This window comes from Pelodiscus sinensis, chromosome 2 (assembly GCF_049634645.1).
Source record: "Pelodiscus sinensis isolate JC-2024 chromosome 2, ASM4963464v1, whole genome shotgun sequence".
NCBI classification, from domain to species: Eukaryota; Metazoa; Chordata; order Testudines; family Trionychidae; genus Pelodiscus; species Pelodiscus sinensis.
The window spans coordinates 210,967,735-210,992,319 of NC_134712.1; the positions used below are offsets into that span (position 1 = coordinate 210,967,735).

At 40.5% G+C, this 24,585-nt stretch overlaps 1 protein-coding gene across 2 annotated transcripts in view; it reads left to right on the forward strand.

Annotated features, from left to right (window-relative positions):
* Positions 1-23,700, forward strand: part of SLC25A13 (solute carrier family 25 member 13) — a 138,941-nt gene extending 115,241 nt beyond the window's left edge. For both annotated transcript variants that reach the window (XM_075922333.1, XM_025180350.2), the window contains 5 exons: positions 1,353-1,493; positions 11,967-12,105; positions 20,643-20,801; positions 20,897-20,987; positions 22,446-23,700. In XM_075922333.1, the coding sequence (XP_075778448.1) occupies positions 1,353-1,493; positions 11,967-12,105; positions 20,643-20,801; positions 20,897-20,987; positions 22,446-22,635 (720 nt within the window). In that variant the 3' untranslated portion in view covers positions 22,636-23,700. The remainder of the gene's footprint in view (positions 1-1,352; positions 1,494-11,966; positions 12,106-20,642; positions 20,802-20,896; positions 20,988-22,445) is intronic.
* Positions 23,701-24,585: the final 885 nt, after the last annotated feature.

Here is a 24,585-nt window from a genome sequence, read left to right on the forward strand (position 1 = left end):
TAGGAAACATTTGGGATATTTTGGAGGTTATGTAAAGGCTTTAATTTGTAACCACGCAATATAAATGCAGTCTAAGCGGTAGGCAAGAATAGTTACATATGCCATTTTCTGTTTCTCTGGTGCATTAGTTAAAAAGAATTACAGCACACTTTTTGTTGGAAAATGGTTAATGCGTGCCATTATTAATTTAAAAAAGCACAACCTCTCCTGCCCTTCTCCCAAACAGAGTACCCCATAGTGCTTCAGATACTCTGTTTATTTATACCTTGTTGTATTTGCTATTTTATTGTTGATTTTTTTTTGCATTAGTTTTTGCTTTTCATGAAAATGTGGTACTGGACACAATACTTTTTCCTTGTAAGTACATTGGTACATGTTGGAAGAAGAGTTTGCAAAACTTGGAGTGGATTGGAGTTTGAATGAGTAATATTGCTTCTTCTAAATTAATGTAATACTTTTTTGTATTTCTTTGTTTAATGTAATACTTTTTTATAATTTCTAAGATGCAGGAATGAATCTTTAACAAGATCTGTTTATATATACGAAGTGAAAAGGCTGCATGCTGCAGTAATTATTGTGAATAAAATTAACAGAATTGAAGACCCTAAAATACTTGTCCATTTTAAAGACCATTACAAGTGATTTAAATCAATTGATGAAATATTAAAATATATATGTATATAACTAAATTAGTTTCGTGATTAATAGACTTGTTGCAGTGCTGCAAAATAACTAATATTTTGCAACAAAATAATAATCCTGGGCACAGATAATGATATGCAGATTTTTGAAGTCTGACTAAAATGACATTTGATAATATTCAAATTTTGAAGTTCTGTATCTTCTACAAAGCATAGGAAATTCAGTAGCTGAAAATTCACATGTTCTCTAGCATTCTCTGAACCAGTGCCAAAATTATGAAAGATCCTGCCAGACCCTGCTCTTTAGTAGCATGTTTAAGTAGTAGCAGGCAGATCTCATTTTCTTTACTTAGTTACTAATTCTTCCTTTCATTTTATTACTTGCTTTACAACGTTCCTGGTTTGTTAGTATGGTGTAAATTGATGTGGCTGAATGTTTTCTTTTAACAGCAATGGAGCTAGTTTTTGTTTGATGTACTATAATGCCACTAACATCTTTCCCCTTTTCCATTCCCTCATCTTCCACATCAAGTGTGGGTAGATGTTTTACCATGTGGGTTGTTATGCATTAACTAATTATTATTAAAAATCTATAATTTCTAATGGCTTAACTGACTAGACCAGGAATGAAACTTTTCTCTTGAATACCACAAGATCTTGCTGCTCATAATTTTGTGTGTTCACATCTTTCCCTTTCCCTGTTACTTTTAGGCTGGAGGTTCTCAAGTGATCTTCACAAATCCACTAGAAATTGTCAAGATCCGATTGCAGGTGGCAGGCGAAATTACCACGGGTCCACGAGTTAGTGCCCTCACTGTATTACGGGATCTAGGCTTTTTTGGCCTCTACAAGGTAACTTTTTATTAAATGTGAATTAATAGCCAATGCTAAAAGCCTGTGTAAAGAGGGACATGAATTTCTGTAGATTAATTCCTCCATGCTTATGAGGGTTGTTGTACTGATCATATTTGTACAACAGGACTTATCTTTGATTCCTAACTGGTGTAATAAATAGCTATATCCTTAATTCTTTCCTTAACTAAAGGTTTATATAAAATAAACTAGTCTTTATATTTTTTAAAAAGCCACAATGTTTGCTTGTAGGCACAGTCCTAGATTTCTTTCCCTCTGTGCCCCCCCTTCCCCCTACACACACACGGGTAGGGGCAGAGATATGGGAATACAAGTATGGCATGTTGTGGCCCTCTAGTGTTCTATGCATATACCTAAACAGAAAGGCTGTGGAAAGATGTATGCTTTCCAGACATAGCTAGTCACACTGATATCTTTATCTGCTGTAGTGCATGTAGAAGTAGTGAAACGTTATGAATGTAGAATTATTCAAATCTGTCTGGCCAGATTGTTTGCTAGTTTGATTTGGTATCGCTCTTTTGACTAAAGGGCACTGATTTACCTCAGCCAGCTAAGGATCTAATGTAGTGTCCCACCCAAGCTATAATAAAAATTAACTCTTTACCAATTTATCCAGATGTTACAATTCATCTTCGTGATAAGATTTTAAGTGCTATATAATAACTAGTTTAGACAACAGGAACCAAGGTGTCTAGCAAAAGGGTAAATCTCCCAGTTTTCTGTCAATTTTTCCTGCCAGATTAATAGACCAGTTAGAATGGATAGAGATGAGCATTCCACACTCACATGAGTTGTCTAGTTCTCTCAGATTATGCAAATAAAGGCTGCCAGATTGGAACTGCTTGTAGATAAGCATAGGCAGCACGTTGTCCAGGACCATAACGTTTTAACCACAGGACACAAAGTAATAGCTATACTCTAGTTAGTAGTTCTCAAATAGTTATTTTTCTGATTCTATAATCTACTGTGTACAGAACCAGGGTTCGCTAGCTTCCTATGGTACATCTTCAGTCCAGCATTTGATAGCATACGGTAATATATGTTTGTTTTTTGTATGGTACATTAAACTGAAATGAGACATTGTGAACATCTTCTGAGTACTGAAAAAAGTGCTATATTTAGGTGTCATTTCCATTTGTAGTCATACAGTTCTTAAATTGTTCAGTTAAGATCACAGTGCAGAAATTGACATATGTGAGTGGATTACGTATATGTGTTTTGGCCTGGAGAGCGGTAAAGATGTCTGAATAGGACTGAATGGGGAACGGTTTTCCCCTCTAAATTGACTTGCTAATTTCGTGGCTATCTTGCTGTAGCTGATCCTATTGTATAAACTCCCAATAAATGACATGGTGTTGCCCGGGGACAGCATTTACAGCTGAAAATGTGGCTGTGGTAAGGATTCCATCTCCCTGAGGCTAAACAGGCTTAAAGGACAGATAGTGAATGTTATGTATTCCAGATGAAATAGAATTATGATTAGAAAGAATGCTAAATTACTTGAGTAGAATAGACCAACTTTTCTGACTAGTTGGTATACTTGTTAAATGCAACTGGTTGTATTATTTTTATTTTAAATAGTGTTGTCACGGATCATTATCATTTTTATTTTCATTTTTTAGTATAGAAGCTTTGGATTTTTTTTTTTTGACTAGAGATAGAATTTTTTAAGAGCTTATAATGATTTCTGAATGTGGCTTTGTTTTTGAACGTGTACCAATTTTAATCACAGGTTGTGCCATTATTTCTGTGCTAAAAATTCACTTGAGATACAAACTTTGACCATACTGTGAAAGCCACTGAAGCCTATTTTTTTTGCCTCTGATCTTGTCCTTTTAGACATTTGTGGGATTTAACCAGGACTTGTCAAGTTTTCCTAGGCACTATCAAAATAGCACTTATCCACAGAATGCAGAAAAACTACTCCAAATTTTTGCACCAGTCTGCTTCACCTTAGGGACATGGAATGCTTAAAGTAGTCATTTTCTGAATTTTCTTAGACACCACAGAATGAAACTGGAGTGAGATCAGTAACTCGTTTCACATAAATCCCCATTCAGTCATCAGAATCTACTGCTTAAAAATATCTCTGAGTCTGGAGTAAATTTTAACCAGTGACTTGATTTGAAAGATGCTCTTTTTTAAAACTATCTAGTTCTATTAGCAGATTATTTTATTGAATAAATATAGCAGTTGAATATCTAGATAATAGTAAGTGCTCTAAATTATTTTTAAATAAGTGAATAGGGACCCATGAGAGCTAACTAATAAAATGTTAACATCTTGATTAAAATCTCTTTTTATCTTGATGATTATTGCTCTAGTGTGGGTAAGAAAAGGTCTTTCATATTTTGAACTTACTTGTTATATGCTCAATGTCCTTGCAAAGATATTCCTGTGATTAAAAACTCTGTCCCAATCTGTGAATTTCCTTCCTTAATAAGTATAAATGAGGCCCTATCCTACACTGCCACACCCCTAATATTGCGGAAATATGAAAAACATTTTTCTTGGAAGATGGTTTGACCTTGCATTTTTAAATTGTGGAATACTTTAACAGTCTGCCAGAGGTTTGTCTGGAGTTCATATAAATATTCAGCCTGTTTAGCAACTAATTCTGGTGAGTGGATACTATTTAGGAGCAATGAATTTATCATCTAGATATAAACAATAAAAGCCATCTTTTCTGACAGAGTAAGCTGTCCTTGCCTCTTAAGGGGTCTCTTAGGTACTAGGTGCTCTTTTAGAAGCTTTATATTTCAAGGAGCATCCACCCTGGTTCTAACCATGATGGAATGTAGAACTACCTTTTTACTATTGCCCTATTGAGCTCTGACTTCTTTTTGTCTCGCAGTACCTTTTTAGGTTTCTGTTTCCCCACACCCATGAAGAGACTGATTTCTATACATCTCAATAAAGCTGATGAAGAACAGAACTTGGCTATGGTTGATAAATATTGTTATTTTACATCTAGCAACCCTAAATTCAGTACCTCCGACTGTCAAGCTGGTATACCGTTGATGAAAGCTAAATGCTAATCCCCACTTCTGTAGGCATGAATCCAAGCAGGAGAGTGTGAACATCATGATACTGTTCCTCTTTACATTTGACCCTACAAGAGCCCTCACTGCTCTTGAATGGGGGAGGACGGCCATTCTCAGCAGCATAGTTTCCCATTGCTCTGCCTCGTGGGGCATCAGAGAACAATTCCTTACTCCTGTTTTCTCTACTCTCCTATTCCTAGGGCCAATGGGAGTGCATCTGGAAAATGTGAAAAAATAGATAGTTTAGAGAAGGCTAAAGTAGTTAGTATGAGACATTGTAGCAGAGAAATTGCCATTGTTCTTTTGTTGATTTTTCCTGCGAAGAAGAGGTGGAGGTGGGGGAGAATTTTCTGAGTTTCCATTCCGTTTCCTTCCAATTGTTCTTTTGGGGATGGAAGAATGAGTTCCCTCCCATTCCCATTGCATCCATGGAAAGCAAACTCCCTGAGGCTCATTGAAACTGTCCGTTTGCAAAATCCCCTTTTTGAAAAAAATGACAACTTTTCAACTGTGATGGATAGTACTTGCCAGTCAGTACATTTGTAAGTTCAATAATAACCCTCATGTATTACTTGTCAGTACAAGGCTAGCTTTTACACTGGGAGTTTGCAGATTTTCTAAAGAAGGTCAACCAATCTGCTTTCATTTCAGTTCTTCTCATGCTGCTTTAGTAGTACTGTAGATCTGGATGTTGAGGAAGATCTGAAAGATTTGCATAAATTCTTCTTTCTTTAATTAGAAATAAATATGTATGTATCAAAACTGGCCTCTTTATAATAGGCCTTATACTTTGCTCTGTTTTTATAAACTCAGTTATGCAGGAAGAATTCTCCTTATTACAGTTTTGCCTAAGTAGTGACCAAACAAGTACTTCATGATTTGGCTTAGTATGAGTTTTGTGTCTGACTTCATCACTTAAGCATACAGTGAATTCTCAACAACTGCATAATACTAAACTCAACATTGAACTGGGAACTAGAGCAACAACATTTGCACAATATAATCAATTTCTTGTTTTACCTTGGAAATGTAATATCTATACCATGGCTCTTAAGTTCAGAGAAGATTAGCTAAAGGAGCCTAACTACTAACTTAGGCAAGTTAAATTACCCTGTGTATCATGGAAGAATGTTTTCATGAACTGAAATTTCAGCTAGCAAACAGAGAATCATATGTGCTGATCCCTATATTCACCATAAAGATTCATACATAACTTGAAAAGAACCTCCATTCCTTGGCAAAAATCCATGTATTTTTGAAAAATACATTTTCAGCCATGAAACAGTTCATTCAATGTTGTAAGAAAACATTAATAAATAGAATGGCCTTAGATTATTTCTAATGACTGGGGGGAAAAAAGGGAAATGATACGAAGACCCCAGTTCAGCAATGTCTTGTATTACATTGCAGAACCAAGACTTTGCCAATTATTCTGCTGTTCTAGTCGTTAACTGCACAGTTCCTGAGAATCTCCTGGGCAGAATTAAATATGGATGAGATAAAAGAAGAATAGGAAGCCTTTGTTATCTAGTATATAATCATAAACCAGAAGCAATTTTTGAGGAAAAAAATGCTACATTTTGATTAGATGTTTAGTGTTCCTGATCAGATAGATGTAAATTATCTACTTTTTTACAAATATATCCTTTGTAGTGGTGGCGTGTTTTTCACCAGTGGTGGCGTGTTTTTCACCAGTAAGAAACCTTTGGTGTAAAATCTGTTATTGGTCAGAAAATTCCACCATATGACAAAGGTTGGGTTGACACTTCTTGCTTATGTAAAGCTAGTAGGCAAATATTTTTCTTTCTTATCAGAACTTTTGAAACACTTGCATTATGTTCTAGAATAATTATGTTAGGATATCATATTGTTCAGACCAGCTGCTCATTTGGGGAGGCAAATATTACGCCCCTTATATTGAAGCGGGTTTCTTAGTTATCTTTCAAATTCTTCTGCAGCTACCAAAGGTGAGTGTTCTATAGATGGTAGTTATTATGAGAAAGTAGCTTGCTGACACTGAAGTGTGTCCAAAGCAGACGGTACACTTACTTATTGTAACCCAAATATGCTATTTGTATGGTCAGAAGAAAGGGAAAGGTTGGTTTTGTTCTGTTAGTGTCTTTAACTGTCTTTATTTAATTTCTTGTTTGTTTTAATGATAGTGCAGTAGAACTTACACATCTCACAACAAAGAGTTCTGGAGTCATCTTACAAGATTCAGCAACGTTTACAGTCTGTCTTTTACTAATATTTCTCTGTTATGAATAAGGTCAAACTGGAGTCTGTGGAGTATTCTGCTAATTTCTATAGGCATATTACAAATAAAAGAAAATTGCTATAAAATACTCAGATTGGTTTAACATGAAAGATTTAATAAAACAATCTTTTCAGTGCAGTATAATACAATATTACTACTATATATTCTTACCAAACAGAATACTATCCAAAGTTAATAGTGCATCTTGTTACCTAAAGGTATAACAAATAACATTGCATTAAAAGGTTCATTGATGGAAAAATGAATGTTATAGTTCCATTTTAAATAGCAAATGTTAGAATACATTTAAGTCAGATTCTTTATTAGAAAACAAACATTTCCAGCAACATTTCTTTGCTTTCGGTGGTAGAATTTAGTACACAACACTTCCAAAATGCTGCACTACGCAATTTTTGTCATGTTTTAGATCCGTTCTTAGGGAGTTGAAATAGGGAGCCTGACGTCAACTGACATGTTGTTTACCAAGCTTCCACTTTATAGATTTTTGAAAACAGAAGAGGTATCACAAATCCACAAATGGTGTGAACCATTTGTGTTCACAACCTGCTTATAATATTATGCAGGAATATATAGCATAAGTTAAAGGGTGTTTACATAGAGTAGTCATAGTCTGCCATACTGATTCTGATGTATGAATACATGCAGATTGAACAGGTGTATTTAAAAGGGGGGGGGGGGAATTCAGCCCACCAAATAATGCTGATAATTTTTTTCTGGGACTTAGCAAAGTATTTGGTATGTTTCCTTCTAATGAATAGCTAAATACATACAGTTGTGTTTATTGGCTTAAATATACATTTACTGGTTTAACCTAATGTGATCTTAAATGAGGGAAATTACAACCTCTATCCCCCTGAAAACTGTTATGTCTAATTCTGTAACTTGGATGGTAGCTGACTGACTCTTAACCAAAGGAGTGCTACGGGGGCTGTTACAGTTTTGAACTGAAAGGGTTAAGTTACGAGTAAAAATGAAGAAGAATGCTAAGGGATCAAGAAGTGACATGCTGCCTATTGTTTGTAGCTATAGGATCAAAATAACAATTATACATGCCAAATAAATTCTAAACCTACAAGGTCAGAAAAGAGGGGGTGGCTGTAAGTACAGGTGCCAGAAGCATTAAATAACCTTCTCAGACAAGGTGCACCACTGTTGTCTTGAATACTTCTAGGTCCCCCCAGTCTGGCATTTTTCCCCCTGCACTAGACAATGTGCATTCACTGCAGGAGACTAGGTTAAGCCTGCGTCTCCCAGACCTGCTGGCTCCTTGTGCCCAACCCGACACAGAGGTGCCTTTGTGAGTATAATTACCCTCCCCTTGTAGTAGAAATAGTTTGTTTAGAGCCTTATTTGCAGGTAGGGCTGGAATAAGCAGGAATTAGCATGCTAAAAAACCTGCCTCGGCTCTGACTTGGGTTTATCAGAATCATCGGACAACCAGGGATGTTTTTTCTCTATTGGTTTATTCAGTGAGATTCTATCCAAGATTAAGAGCTTTAAGGTCATTAAAGAGCTTGAAGATGGGAGCCAACTGGCACAGTAGCATCAGGGAGGCGCATGTCGCGGTGTGTAGGATCTCCCAGCAGTTTCATGCCTGGCAGGGTCTGCACCCTGGTTGCCAGAATAAACTGAGGCGGATGATCCTAACAACTTGCTGAGGACTGATTAAAACTCTGTTTGGCTTTCAACACATTGTCCACATCAAAAAGGTGTGAGAAGTAAAATAAATGTTTCTTTAGCGTTTCAAGATACTGTGGCCAATCTCCTTAAGCCTCCCTAATTGGCGTTGGCTGGTTGCGGATGATTAACTTGAAGTTAAATGAGGCCTGCTTTAAAACATGCTTTCCCAGACTTTAAACAGAATGATGAGAGGAAACTTAAGACTGTTGTGATATTGGAACTAAGCCAAAGTTGGTTATTATTAAAGTGGATCCAAGTTTTGATCCAACTTTGTTTACGCTTAAGCCAATTTAGCTGACAGACTTTCTCTCTGTTTACCTGAATGTGTTATATTGGGGGTATTAAAAATAGACTATTTCTGTCTTCAGAAAGAGAGTGCTGTAATGAGGGGGGAATATTAGCATTCATTATGAGTTAAGAGTTGCTCGTGGTTGTAGCTGATTAATTTCCACAAGTTATTTTAATTATGTGGAGATATGTCAGAGTATGAAGAAAACTCAGAGGAAAATAAGCTGTCTGTTTAATGATAGCACTACAAAGAAAATGAGAGCAATAAACTCTTGGGGCAAAGACAGTAGGGAGATTTGTCTTGGGAAAGGAATGTTTAAAAAATAAAACTTAAGTGAAACAATGTTCATACTGCAAAATATTGCTAGCTAGAAAGCAACGGTTTTTGAACGTTTCCTGTGAGGTAAATGTAACCAGAGAACAGAATGTTGTTTGTTCACATAGAACTTTGTTTAAAAGGGCGTGTGGAAATTTTACAGGAAGATTAAAGATCAACATAAAACAGGGTACTGCTTCAGCATATAACAGGAATTCTTATGTAGGTAGCGATGTACATTAAAAATCTTTGTTCATTCTAAACAAAATACATGGGTTACCAACAACTCTTGAGAATCTAGCCCTATCAAGTGCTCACTCTATAGGATGTCTGTTGGCACTAGTCAGCATTTCATTAACAACGGTGTTGCAACTTGCACTAGTTATTGATGCAATGTTCTCTGAACACTGCACTCACATCCCATTGCTGGGCAACCTCCTCTTTTCCAGGAACTGATTTTGCCAATGGACTTCCTGTACATCAGACTACACTTTCCCTATTTCCATGTGTTTTTCTCCTTTCAGTTATTCTGACACTTTGGCCCTTGTGTGTATTTGCTGAGTAGCATATATTTGTAATAACTAATCAGTATGATACAGCATTTCAGCACAGAAAAATTAATCTAAAATGGTCAGGCATATAGTTAGATTTTCATAAGATAAGTGCATATCAAAGACTACTTAATCAGCCATAGATCTCCATCTGAGATCTAGGTATTTGGTCTTTATTTGTCTGTCAGTCTGAAGTAGTGCTCCTGAAAGTTATCCCTTGTAAAACTAGTATGAGAACTTTTACCTTAATAATGGCTAGCTAGCAATAAATAACCCCAAAAGTCTTGTCAGCTTTTGGAAAGATTGAGGCTGAACCAAAAAGAGGTTCATTCTGAATCTCGAAGGGGTAGAGAGCTCAAGGCAGGAGATGGAGGGGTTCTAATGAAAGATGTGAAATACCTTTTGTTACTGAACCTCTACTCTTCTCTTTTTGTCTTTCTTCTTTTTCCAAACGCAAATTTGCTATTTGTATTAACACATCCCTTCTTATCACAATCTTGGTGTCTTTGCTGGGTCTCCGTACTGAGGTAAAGCGATGTGTGCAATTTCTTACTGTAGTTGGAAGGTGGGGCATTGGCCTGTGCCCAATTTTCATTGGCATTCTGCAGCAGCTATACACCTTTCTCTGGTTGTCTGCTACTGCCTCAACTTTACTCACTTTCTTCTTTTGAACAAAATTATTGTTTCAGAGAACATAGCAAACAATATTTCAGATCCAGAGCCATCCATAGGCATTGGCAGCATACACGGCTGCATCGGGAACCTGAAAACTTGGGGCACCACTGTTGCATAAATTGCTAGTTTCGTCCCCGGAGGCCAGTTCAATTTGCCTCAAGAAGAGAGTCACACTTTCAGGCTGGGTCCAACTCTATTTTATTGTTTGCAAACAAGGTCGGCCAAGGAGCTCAGTGCTCAAAGCAGGGTCGACCTTGAGCATCGCCTGAGCTGAAACTTTTATAGATTTCACATTGTCTCTGGTCAGCGTGTCGCAATGTGATTGGTCACTGCAAGTTTACTCAGTTCCCTGGCAGAAAGTTTAGCAGCTTCTAAGACATGCGCAATCAGCTAAATGATACGTGCTGTTTCGAGCTTAAGCAATGGAAGGGAAGAAGCACACTTAGTTTTTACTACACCACTGGGATATCAGGTAAAAGTGGGTTGGCTCCCACATACCCAGCGCACACTGTAGTCTCCTTAGGCCAGGGCTGTATTCACAGAGTTGAATGTGCTGACACGGCACATTCTGCTTGAGGGAAAGGGTACCGGCAGTTTCTGTGGGAAACTGTGATTCTGTGCTGCCGTGAGGCACGCTGGTTGGCTCCGTATACTTTGCTGCCTCCTGTCTCCTCTCTCCTCCCCCCCCCCCACCTTCTCTCTCTCCCTCCATCTCCCCTTGCAAGGTGCAAGCCCAGGCTGCAGCAGGGTCAGCTACATACAAAACTCTGAGTGTCAGCAGTGGTGGGGTATTCTTCTGGAGACACCCAGTTTAATAATGCACAGGACCCCATAAATCTTAAGGACAATCCTGTTCGGATCTGTAAGTCTACTAGGGTTTTGTATCAATTAGGCGCATGGATAGCAAGGCAAATTATATTACAAGCCAGTGCTGAAAAGTCTTTATTTGAAAACAAAGCACATCCAAGACTGTATTTTTTAAAAATCTGCAATTAATATAGTTCTTGTATTGTCCTGCTAATGTGAAATGTATGTTTGTGTAAGAATTGTGATTATGGGCACATTATTATCACTGTGTTGCAAATGAGAGCACATCTCACTAATCTCTCTGTCACAATAAGTTTTGTTTTTGTTGGCAGTTGCATAGTCTATTGTCTGTAAATAGATTGGGCTACACTTATTTCCATGGAGTAATTCTTGTAAAGGGAGAGTTCTGTGATGAAGACCCAGCCTGTGACTTAGCACTTATATCAGACTCATCCTGAATATCTTGGAAAGCTGGATGGCAAATACTTGTTGTTCTCTAAAGAAACCATTAGGATTTACCCAAGTAGGGTGGCATTTTTTTTCTCTTAATGGCAAATAACTGCAGTATAAAGGAGAGGAGGAGGAAAAATGGAAAGAAATAGCGTTTATTGAACCAAAAAATAATTTGCTAACTTCTGTATATGGTGAAACATTGTTATTATTTCATGCAATTTTGAAAAAAGATTTCTTTTTCTGTATGCTTTTAGCAGCAGAGAGGAAAAACTGGAATGTTGCTTAGCTTTTTTAATCTCTGCTCTTTATGGTGTCATTCTGATATTTCTTTGACCAGTTTTTTTTGTTTGTTTCACACAGGGTGCTAAGGCATGTTTTCTACGTGACATCCCCTTCTCTGCCATTTATTTCCCATGTTATGCTCATTTGAAGACTGCATTTGCGAAGGAAGATGGACAGGTTAGCCCTGGAAGTTTGCTCCTGGCTGGATCAATAGCTGGTAAGTACCTGAATTCCTTTGCATATGGAATACTATTGCACCTAATGTTATAAATGCTTTAGAAATGTGTTTATTTATAAAGGATACCTGATATGAAGGCGCAAAAAAAAAGTCTATCCGAAGGTGTTAACATTTAGGTATTAGACTAATCCAAATGTATTTTTTGACCTACTGATAGGATTCATATGATCATTTGTAGTAGGAAAGAGAGAGAAAGATTTTAGTCTTGAAATACTGATGTACTTTGACATCTGGCCTCGTCAAGTTATTATGCTGTTATCTGTTTTGGTTGGTTAATTGGGTAAGTTGTTACTGTAAAAGTGGTTCATGAAAATATTAATTTCATTCTCTACTTCTTAGTGATCAAAAGAAACTTGAATATCATTTTGGTATGGAATCCAAATGATACTAATGGTACAAACATCTTAGGAGGCTGCCAGTGGACTGGTACAGCATGGTCAAAATAAGTCAATGACCACAGCACCTTGGACTTGTGTTTTTTGTATTTTTTCTATTTAATTGTTTTTTATCAAAAAAAAAAAAAGGGTGATTTAGATTGTTTTTTTGAATCCACGTATATCTAAGGCAGCGTATGCAAAATAAGAAATAAGTCTATCCAAAAGCTGAACACAAGTTATGGTGGTAGATAATAGAAATGTAATGGTCTTGGAAATAGCCTGCTTCTGTTTTGCATGGTATGAAAAGATAGATGATTCTGCCTATTTCTGCCCTGCTGCATTGTGGTTAAAGGTTTTTTTGGGGGGAAGGGTGTATGCAATCACAAATCCATGTTTTTCTCACCTGCCACATGGGAAATCTGGTCAGAAAGGGCAGTCACTGTTTTTATTTTCTTGTGCATCCCCCAATTGTGAATCTGCAGGGCTCATTTAATTCTGCTTCTGAATGGCAAGGGCTGAGACTGAATGTTGGCACTCATCTTGGGTATCTGCTGTACTGCTGACAGGTGTTCTGTATGCATTGCGTGTTTTTAGTGATGTGTTTCATCTCTAAGAATATCAGCACTAAAGGGCTCGGATATATAATGTTAGGCTGCATTTTCCAGCCCAGATTTGCCTCTGTAACCTCTTCTAGGCTTCTGGGCTGAAAAGGTCACCACAGTCTGAATTTAGCATCTGCCTAGCTGAGAGGAGCCCATCAACCTAAAATTTATTCTCTTTCCATATTCTATATCCAAAAGCTCAGCAGCCTCCAAATCACAGCCAAATAGTGCCACGGATCTGCTTGGGGAAATGTGTATGCAAAAATAAAGAGAAGGAACTCCCTCCTTCCTTTCTTCTCATGTTAATGGGTCATAGACTGCAAGACCCAAGCATTTCTCTCCCACAGTTGTAAGTAAAGGGCTAGTGGAACAGTAGAAAGATGGAGAGAAATCTATTAGAGTTCTTTGAAGGGGTTAACAAACATGTGGACAAGGGTGATCCAGTAGATATAGTGTACTTAGATTTCCAGAGAACCTTTGACAAGGTCCCTCACCAAAGGCTCTTATGTAAATTAGGTTGTCATGGGATAAGAGGGAAGATCCTTTCATGGATTGAGAACTGGTTAAAAGACAGGAAACAAACGGTAGGAATAAATAGTAAATTTTCAGAATGGAGAGGTGTAACTAGTGGTGTTCCCCGAGGATCAGTCCTAGGACCAATCCTATTCAACTTATTCATAAACAATCTAGAGAGAGGGGTAAGCAGTGAGGTGGAAAAGTTTGCGGACGATACTGAACTGCTCAAGATAGTCAAGATCAGAGCACACTGTGAAGAACTTCAAAAAGATCTCACCAGACTGAGTGAGTGGGCAACAAAATGGAAAATGAAATTTAATGTGGATAAGTGTAAAGTAATGTACATTGGAAAAAAAATAACCCCAACTAATCAGGAAAGAGATCTTGGAGTTATCGTGGATAGTTCTCTGAAAACATCCACTCAGTGTGCAGTGGCAGTCAAAAAAGCAAATAGGTTGCTAGGAATTATTACAAAAGGGATAGAAAATAAGATGAAGAGTATCTTACTGCCCCTATATAAAACTATAGTACTCTCACATCTCGAATACTGCATACAGATGTGGTGGTTTCACCTCAAAAAAGATATTTTAGTATTAGAAAAAGTTCAGAAAAGAGCAACTAAAATGATTAGGGGTTTGGAACGGGTCTTATATGAGGAGAGGCTAAAGAGACTGGGACTTTTCAGTTTAGAAAAGAGGAGACTGAGGGTATGTCTACACTACAATGTTAGTTCGAACTAACGAATGTTAGTTCGAACTAACATTCATAGCCGCTACACTAGCGCTCCGCTAGTTCGAATTTGAATCGAACTAGCGGAGCGCTTAGTTCGAACTAGGAAAACCTCATTTTACGAGGATTAAGCCTAGTTCGATCTTACTAGTTCGAATTAAGGGGTGTGTAGCCCCTTAATTCGAACTAGTGGGAGGCTAGCCCTCCCCAGGTTTCCCTGGTGGCCACTCTGGCCAACACCAGGGAAACTCTATGCCCCCCTCCCGGCCCCGGACCCCTTAAAGGGGCACGGGCTGGCTACGGTGCCCGTGCCAGGTGCAAGCCTGCCAGCACCCAGCCAGCAGACCCTGCACCTGGCACGGCACAGAGCCACCCACCCGATGTCCCCCAGCCCACCCCCTCTTCCCAGGACCAGGCTGGCGACTCTCAGGAGCTTCCCCTGGACCGCAAGAGGCGGGCACCTTCCTGGGCTAGTGCGGACATCGTGGACCTCGTCCACGATCTCCGCACTAGGCACAGGAAAGTGGTCGTCTAGGGCAGGAGAGCTGCCAGCCTGGCCACCCAGGAGCAGGTGTGCATGAAAATCAAGGGGGTCCACTGAGACCCCCGACCCTGAGCCCTGAGCTTACAATGGCCGTCCTGGGTCAGACCAAAGGTCCATCTAGCCCAGTAGCCTGTCTGCCGACAGCGGCCAACCCTAGGGACCGTGGAGGGGATGGACTGAAGACAGTGACCAAGCCATTTGTCTCGTGCCATCCCTCTCCAGCCTTCCACAAACTTTGGGCAGGGACACCACTCCTACCCCCTGGCTAAGACTACTCCATGGACCCAACCTCCATGACTTGATCTCACTTCCCTTTATACTCTCTTCTAGTTGTAGCCTTCACAGCCTTCTGCAGCAAGGAGTTCCACAGGTTAACTATTTGCTTTGTGAAGAACAACTTTCTCTTACTAGTTTGAAGCCTGCTACCCATTCCTTTCCTTTGGTTTCCTCTAGTCCTTCTTTATGGGAACTCATGAAGAACTTTTCTGAATGCACCCTCTCCACCCAACCCCTGCTTTTAGAGACCTCTATCCTGTCCCCGCTCCATCTCCTCTTTTCTAAGCTGAACAGTCCCAGTCTCTGTAGCCTCTCTTCATCTGGGACCTGTTCCCAACCCCTCCCCTCTCCCAGCCTTTCTCTTCCCCTCTCCCACCTCCTTTTTCCAGTCTCCCCCAGTTTTGTTCAATAAAGACAAAGTCAATGTTGGAAGAAACGTTATCTTTATTTTGTACATCAATAAGAAGGGGGGCTAGGGAAGGGTAAGTGGAAGAAGGTGAGGGAGGAATGGGGTACGAGCCCCCGATGGGGAGGACTGGGCTGGCTCTGCGGGCTTCTGGGGGTGGAAGCTCTCCTGCAGCCCCCCGATTGCCCCCTCTCCCCAGATGGCAGCCTGCGGCAAGTGCAGCCGGGCTGATGGCCGAGTGCTGTGATGTGCCCAGTGTGGGTACTCCGGGCAATCCAAGCCAGGACTGCTTTGCAAGCGGGGCACCCCTTAGAACTGTCTGTCCGGGGTGGGGGTCGGGACCCTTTAAGCGCAGCCCTCGGCTAGCCTGAGACAGCATCTCCACGCTCTAAGTCCTCCTCTGATGCCCTGCCGGCACTGCTTCCGGCCATCCTTAAGCCCTGTTCAGGGTCCACTCAATGTGGACTTGCTAGTTCGAATTAGCAAAACGCTAATTCAAACTAGTTTTTAGTTCTAGACGCGTTAGTTCGAATTAGCTTAGTTCGAATTAACTAATTCGAACTAAGTTAGTTCGAATTAACGTTGTAGTGTAGACGTACCCTGAGGGGCGGGATATGATAGAGGTATATAAAATCACGAGTGGTGTGGAGAGGGTGAATAAATAAAAGTTATTCACTTGTTCCCATAATAGAAGAGCGAGGGGACACCAAATGAAATTACTGAGTAGCAGGTTTAAAACTAATGAAAAAAGTTCTTCACGCACTGCACAGTCAACCTGTGGAACTCCTTGCCAGAGGAGGCTGTGAAGGCTAGAACTATAACAGAGTTTAAAAAAGAGCTAGATAAATTAATGGAGGTTTGGTCCATAAAAGGCTATTAGCCAGGGGGTAGGAATGGTGTCCCTGGCCTCTGTCAAAGGCTGGAGAAGGATGGCAGGAGACAATTTGCTTGATCACTGTCTTCGGTCCACCCCCTCTGGGGCGCTTGGCACTGGCCACTGTTGGCAGACAGGATACTGGGCTAGATGGACCTTTGGTCTGACCCAGTATGGCCATATGTTCTTATGAAATAAATCCAGCACAGGTAGTTGAACTGCCCAGAATGTATGGTTTTTTTTTAAACGCTTCTGTTCTTGGAGACAACTGTGCAGCTTTTTGTTGTCTAGGGCAAAGGAGTCTCTCCTTGAAGAGCAGCCTGCTTATATAGATACTGTCTTTTTGTGTCCAGACTTGCAGCCTGGAACTTCTGGACAGCTAAGGTAAAGCCCAGGCTTAAATCTAAAACCCAGCCTTGTTGAATCATATGCTTTCAGGTTTTTTTGTACTAGCTCTTTCTGCAGTATCTTGCAGTGCAAAGGAATTGAGGTAGCATTAGTCAAAATATTTCTAATCAAGGGGCTAGTACTTTAAAAAGAGAGAGAGAAATTGTTGAAAGAAGATGGATTTAAGCTAATGTTAATTCTAACTCATTTTAATGAAACAAAACAATTTTTGAACTTTGGAGCCTATCTGCAGACTTGAAATGTAAGCTGGTATTTTTATGCCAATTTATTTCTTAGATGTTAGTATTTTTCTCTTCCTAGCCATTGTCAGGTGATTGCAGACTGAGATAACTGTGTCTTTGAAGTTTAGCCACAGAAGCAGCCTAAGCATATAGTTGCTGCTCTGCACTAGGAAATCAAGTATAATGGGTATTTTATCCAGTATTTTTGGTAAATTCCATTCCAGGTTAACTTACATGAGCAGATTCCTGCATAGTATTAGAGGCATGATATTCATCATGTGGAACAATGCAGGGACATGGGTGCCATATTTTTACAGGAACAAGATATTTCTTGTATTAGAGGCAAGCTAGTAATCCTAAAGATCAAAACAAGTGATTGATGAGCTGCTGAAATGCAAGACTAGGTCTCTCACTAAAAAGTCATGGGCCATGTCATAGAAAAACATCTCTAAATGATTGGGTCCTATCTTCAGCTGGTATAAATCAGTCTCACACTTTTGACTTCTACAGAGCTAGTTGATATACAGGCAGTCCCCGAGTTACGCGGATTCGACTTATGTCGGATCCGCAGTTACAAACGGGGATTTTCTCGCCCTGGAGGACTGGAGCGGCTGGACGCCTGGTCCTGCCGCCCGCCTCCTCTGGGGCAAGAAAAGCTGCTCCCCGTCTCCCTGGTCTGCTGGGGGAGCCAGCAGACCAGGGAGACGCTGAGCAAAGCTGCGGAGGACCCGGGCCGGACCCGCGGTGCTTCCACCTGATCTGGAAGCGCCGCGGGTCCGGCCCGGGTCCTCCGTGGCTTTGCTCAGCGTCTCCCTGGTCTGCTGCGGGGGGACGCATCTAGTGCCCCCCCCCCCCCCCCCGCAGACTAGGGAGACGTGGAGCAAAGCCCGGGGCCTGTGGTAGAGCAGGTGGGGCGCTGCTGGTTGGTCCCGCAGCACCGCTCCTTGGCGCTACTGGACCAACCCGGCAGCACCCCAGCTTCTCTGCCCCAGGAGTCCTGATTCAGCCACTGCTGATCAGTTTCAGCAGTGGCTGAATCAGGACGCCTGGGGCAGAGCAGCTGGGGTGCTGCTGGGTTGGTCCAGTAGCGCCGAGGAGCAGCCGCACTACTGGACCAACCCAGCAGCACCCGAGCTGCTCTGCCCCAGGCGTCCCCAAGTCAGCCGCTGCTGAAACTGACCAGCGGCTGACTCCAGGAAGCCTGAGGCAGAGTTGCTCTGCCCTGGGCTTCCTGGAATCAGCTGCTGATTAGTTTCAGCAGCAGCTGACTTGGGGACGCCTGGGGTTCTTAAGTTGAATCTGTATGTAAGTCGGAACTGGTGTCCAGATTCAGTCGCTGTTGAAACTGATCAGTTTCAGCAGCGGCTGAATCTGGATGCCAGTTCCGACTTACATACAGATTCAACTTAAGAACAAACCTGCAGTCCCTATCTTGTACGTAACCCGGGGACTGTCTGTACTTCAGCTGAGAATCTGGTCCACTGTATTTGGAGCCAGTTCTGTATCAATAGCATAGCATTATATTTTCAGAAGTGTGAGCCCCAAAATGTGCTTGAACTCATGAGAAGAAAATATCCATCTTGCATACACATCTTCTGGTATTGCACAGCAAACAAGGGACAGTCAAATGTGCCTTTTGTATGCATGTTTCCCAAGATGTGGCCCATGTAGTCCATTATTTTTTCCCCCTTGGTGGTGGTGGTTAGGGACATGTAAGAAAAATCAAAATATTTTTTTCCTTAGTTTGATTTTTTTTTCCTGTTGCTTTTTCTTCACCTAATGTCCCAGCCTGTCTGATACAATATTTGATGTGGAAGTGATTATAATAGCAAAGGATCACCACATTTCTGTTAACCTCATTCTTATCTCTCTTCATTTATTAATCTATCCTGCTGTGTAATTTGTCTAATTTCAGTTGTAAACTTGTTTTTAAACACAAAATGTCCCTAGTAATAAATAACAGGTGAAGAGAGAAATGAGAGATAATAATTAACATAGTCAGCAGTATTGTTTCTCATAGGGATGTTAGATACTGTGTAATTGAGTAGTCATGTAACCACATGAAATTTTATCAGTTACACGACTATTCAATAGTCTCCAGGGGTAGAACCGACAGACAGTGGGCCTCCCCAGGAGTGGGGCCAGAGCACCTTGTCACCCCATGCTGCTGCCTCTCTATCAGAGGCAGCAGCAAGAGGTGGCAAGTGGGATCTGGTCCATGAGGGGAACCAGTTTAAAAAAACAGCTCCCGCGCAGATCTGTTGCCTCCTGCCCCACATTGCTGCCTCAGATACAGAGGCAGTAGTGCGGGGTGGCAGCAGCCCTTGTCCACAGAGAATTAGGATTCCCCCACAGACAGTGGCTGCTGCTGCCGCAGCAACCTCTGTCCATGGCAAGCTTGGACCGCTGTAGACAGAGGCTGCTTCATGGTAGCCTCCCTTGCCTTCCCTCCGCCTCCCTCCTCTGCTGCTTCCTCTGATAAAGGAGTAAATTCAGCATTTTTGGAATTTAGTTCATATGAGGATTTAACAATATTTTAGCCTCATCAAATTTGCAAAGGTGAAAGTTTGAGTGTGTGTGTATGTGTATATTTGCGCGTGTGTTCACATGCAGTTCCTATTTTAGTGATATGCATGCACTTACACATATCTTTTAAAGCAGTTGAAAGGGTGAGATGGTACTTTGAGCCAGACCATGTTGGTTTGGACAAAAATTGTTACAGAATTATTAAGCCTTTAAAAAAAAAAAAAAAAAAAAAAAGGCAAAGGAGATTTATGCATCTGTGTCTGACCGAGTTGGTTTGGAACATATGCAGAATGGAAAAGTAATAAAACCATAAGAGACAGTGTCTTCTAAGTACAGTCTCTACCCTTTTTTTAAAATCTCAACATGGGCAGCCCTGATTTGGTAGAATGGCTTTAGAAATAACGCCTGTTGTTCAGTATTTGTTGCTTTCAGTTGATTACCTGCCAGGGTAAATTCAAATTTTCTTCCAAATATTCAACCAGGGATGTCAGACATTGTTCTGTACTGAGAAATGTGAGTTTCCTAATAAGAAAAAAGGATCTTTTTTAAACCTTAGCTTCTATATCATGCTGACTGCACAACATTATCTAGGTCCCAGTAGCATTCTGGATGAGGTTGTTTAAGGTGTGTGTGTGAGAGAAAGAGAAAGAGAGAGAAAAAACATGCTTTTTCCAGCACATTGTGTGGCTGGAGTGCCTGAAGCCACAAAGGGGCATGAAAGGGAAAGTTTGACATCAGTTTGAAAGACTCAACTTGTGAACTATGCAAGTTTATGGTTTGTACTGAAAATTTCTGTGTGCACCTCCTGACTTCAAATAAAAATATGGTGGAACTGTTCATCTAGCCAGAGCTTTATATGAGTGCAGTACTTTTGACAGAGGCCAGCCATTGTTCATTGTTGTTCTTCCTCCTTTAAAGCAAGTGTTTGTGGCCTGAGTTTTCTGACTTAAGAAGGAAAGATGTGGTAACCTTCCCATCCAGGAAGCCTCTAGTAACACCTTACTGATACCTCTTTTTTCCCCCTGCTTTGTTTTTAGGTGTGCCTGCAGCCTCGCTAGTGACCCCTGCTGATGTTATCAAGACTAGATTACAAGTGGCAGCCCGTGCTGGCCAAACCACATACAGTGGCGTCATAGACTGCTTTGGAAAGATCCTGCGAGAGGAAGGCCCAACAGCTTTGTGGAAAGGAGCCGGGGGTATGTCAAAGAACTGATATTGCACTTGTTGGATGACAGTTGTGTATTTAAATGGATTTTTTGTGGTTCACATTTATTTGTTTTCTTCTTGCAAGCACGTGTGTTTCGATCCTCTCCTCAGTTTGGAGTAACTTTGGTGACTTACGAGCTGCTGCAGAGATGGCTTTACATTGACTTTGGGGGAGTGTAAGTATACCGTGTTTAAGGGGGGGGGGGGGAGACATGTTTTTTCTAGCACATTGTGTGGCGGGAGTGCCAGAAGCCACAAAGGGGCATGAAAGGGAAAGTTTGACATCCCCTCGAAAGACTCAACTTGTGAACTGTGCTGCAGCTGGCTCTGCAGAAGTAGACCCCTGAGCTCCTTACAGGATTGAGATATTTGTTGTTAAGGCTTTGCAGTTAGAGAGAGAACTTCACCACACCAAATTAATTAAGCTTCCGTGGGAATTGTGTTTCTGCTCCTGTTTCACAGCACGCTGGTCCCATGTTAGTACCATAACAGACCTGTTTACTGTATCGGATGTGTCAGTGTAAAATGAGACCCTGAAAGGATAAATGGCAGAACTAGGAATAGGACTTGGGATTCTAGACTCCTTCCTGCTCTAACTATAGGCAACAATGTGCCATTTCTCAGTCCTCATTGCTGTTGGGGAAGGTGCAGAGAGTGTACTTGTTAAAAGGGCTTTACACTTCCCTGGAGCAGGTGAACTCAGTAGTGATTGCTCAGTTTGTGGAGTCTTTCTTCTGTCTCCCTTTATGCATGCACCGCTTTGCTTGTTGCAGTACAGGAATATGATATTTCCATTGCAAAGTATTAACTTTGAAACAAATGAAACTGCCTCCAGGCTGCCTTAGCAAGATAAGGCTTTTAAAGACACATGAATGGGTTATAATGGCATCAGGGAGATTTCACTCTTGTTTCCTCCTTGGGTTTTGCTGGTATCAGTTGCCTTTAGAGGAATGTGGCTGAATTTGCCATGCTTGTGCTTTACAGAGGAAGCCTGGAAACTTGTTATAAAAAAAAAAAAAATCGTGGTTAGTAAAACCATGCACAAAATATCACTTCCCTAAGCACTCTTATATATGTACTGTTAGTGCTGTCTTAGAGTATGTCTGTACAACAGAGAAAGGTGTGATTGTCGTGTAAATTAGCATAATCTACCTAGCTCAGAGAAGACTGTACCAAGGCTTCCTATAGGCTTATGCTGGCATGACTAGCACATGCTGAAGCCTCTGTCATCTGTTTTCACTTCTTTTGTTGCCCACGCTGGTTAGATGAAAGCTAGCATGGGTATAATCATGCCTTCATTTGCAATGTAGATGTACCCATACAGAAACTTTAGCTGTTCAAACTCTGCTCTGGGATGAGTGGTGCAGAGTGCAGGAGTTGGGGATGGTATATGTCCCCAGTTTACTGAAGTCTCATTAAGTAACACACAGTACAACTTCATTGTGGTTTGACAAGCCTCTGTAATGATTAGCATGAAAGCCGCTGGGACCATTCTAAAATGTGAGCGCAGTTCTCATTGCACTGTAGCACGGATGTTTGTGCCAGGTGGTTGGGATTTTTGACCAGTTGATTTACAATTTATAGAGAGATTTTTATGTCAGTGTTCTTACAGATGTTTAACTCTTATTTTGCAGAAAACCATCTGGATCAGAGCCAGTTCCAAAATCCAGGATCACGCTGCCTGCTCCTAACCCTGACCATGTTGGAGGTTATAAATTGGCAGTTGCCACATTTGCAGGGATTGAAAATAAATTTGGACTATACCTACCTCGATTTAGGCCATCACCACCTACCTCAAAGGCTGCTGCAGCCATTGGACACTAAGATGTCATGTTATTGCTGTAGGGTTTTGTTAGTGGTGAAAGAGCCAATTTTCTGATCAGTCTAATATTTCATTCCTTTAGCTTTTCATCATATATCAGTTAAATGTCATTTGAGTTTTAAGGCAGTTTTCCTAAACGTAATCATTGGTCTTTGTGCTTCCTTAACCAGATCACTGTGAAATTCTTACCAGTTATTCTTTGGGTTCAGGACCACAAATGTATTGTCCACATCTGACATGTGTTCTTTGTTCGGAAGGCACTAATATGAGATTCTGTTTTTGGGGGAAGGTTAGGGGTGGGAGTCATGAATGTGATCTTCTGACTAGGTAACATACAAATGAGGATCATAATGCCAAAGCAGCTGCATATTGGATATCGTACATTGTCACTGAAATATTGGTCAATGGAGATCATGGTGCTCATGCAGAATGATTTTGACTATACATATAAATTGGTTATAAGCTTAGTGCATATTTGTAAACTTAAAATAAATATATATATATATATATATATATACAGTACCTGAGTTTGCCACTATGGCGTCAACTTTTAAAATATGTACACGCACAAGTTCTGTTTCTGGATTATATTATGAAGCTTTTATGTGGAACATGTTTTTGTAATGGAAACCACATTTATAAATGGATAGTCATGGTATTCTGTTACTGGTATCAAAATGCTAGGAAGGAAGTGTTATTGTCCATAGTCTTTGCACTCTGTGGAAGTACTTTTGGCATTTTATTACACGTACAATGGAATTACAAGACTAGGTGCCTATCTGGGACATGCTGATATCTGGATTCTTGTTTGTATGATGCACTTAGTAAATGCTGCTTGTTTAAATAAATGCAATAGAAAAATCCATGCACTGTATAAATGGTACCTGCCTTAACTACTGGCTTGTAATTGGAAATTGTTTGATTTTAGATAATTTACTTCATTGAGTTGAAAAAGGGGATTAAATATTCTAGAACACAAAATGTTATCTTTTGGGGGGGGAGGTTCTTGCACAAAGTTTAGAGGATTCTGTATTTATGAAGATTGAAATAAACCTTTCAAACAGCGAGACATATGTCTGTTATACAAGTTGCACAGCAGATTTAATGTCATTTGATTTTATACTCTGTTTCAAGGCTTACTTATTTCATTATGTACAGGCATTAACAGGTTGGTTTAGGAATGCAGTTACATTTCTCCTTCTGAGGCATAACAACTTGGGAGTTGAAGAGAAGAACCTCTTAATGCTACTATGGCTCAAGAAGAAACTTTTCTTTTAAACAGTCTGGTTATATTGTCATAGGGATGTTAAGAAGTGTGTAATTCGTTAATCATATAGTCGACAAATTTTGTTGCCTACACGATTGATAAGGGATAGCACTCGGTTTCAGCTCTTACCGGGTCCAGCAACTACCCCCACTGCAGCACTACACTGAAAGTAATTTAGGAGCTGGGTGAGCAGGCAGCCCAGCTCAATCGTGGCTCACACCAGGTCCTGGACAAAAGGTAATTTAGGAGCTGGGCTATGCAGCAGGGGGAGCTCCTGGGACCCAATGTGAGTCGGGCTGCCTGCTGGACAGCCATCTAAAAAATTTACTGGCGGGAGGGAAGAAGAGGGAATGTGTGTAGTCAATAGCATTAATCAATAAGCTTTTGCTTATTGGTTAATCATCTACACTAATACATCCCTTATTATCAGTATAGGTTGAAGTGGACCCCTGATATTGCTCCTAAAAGGTGCCATAAGTTTAGGTCCATACAGGGCAGTGATCCTTTCTAAATTTTAAGTTCTCTTCTGTATGCCCATAAACTAATAGTCAATATTTTACTTCTGTACTTTGTAAAAGGGTTATTAGGTATCTGACATCATATTGTTTATGCTGCAACTTGTCCAAATACCAAATGGAAATGGATATATGTGTTGCAATATACATATAGCTTGTTGCAGAAAACT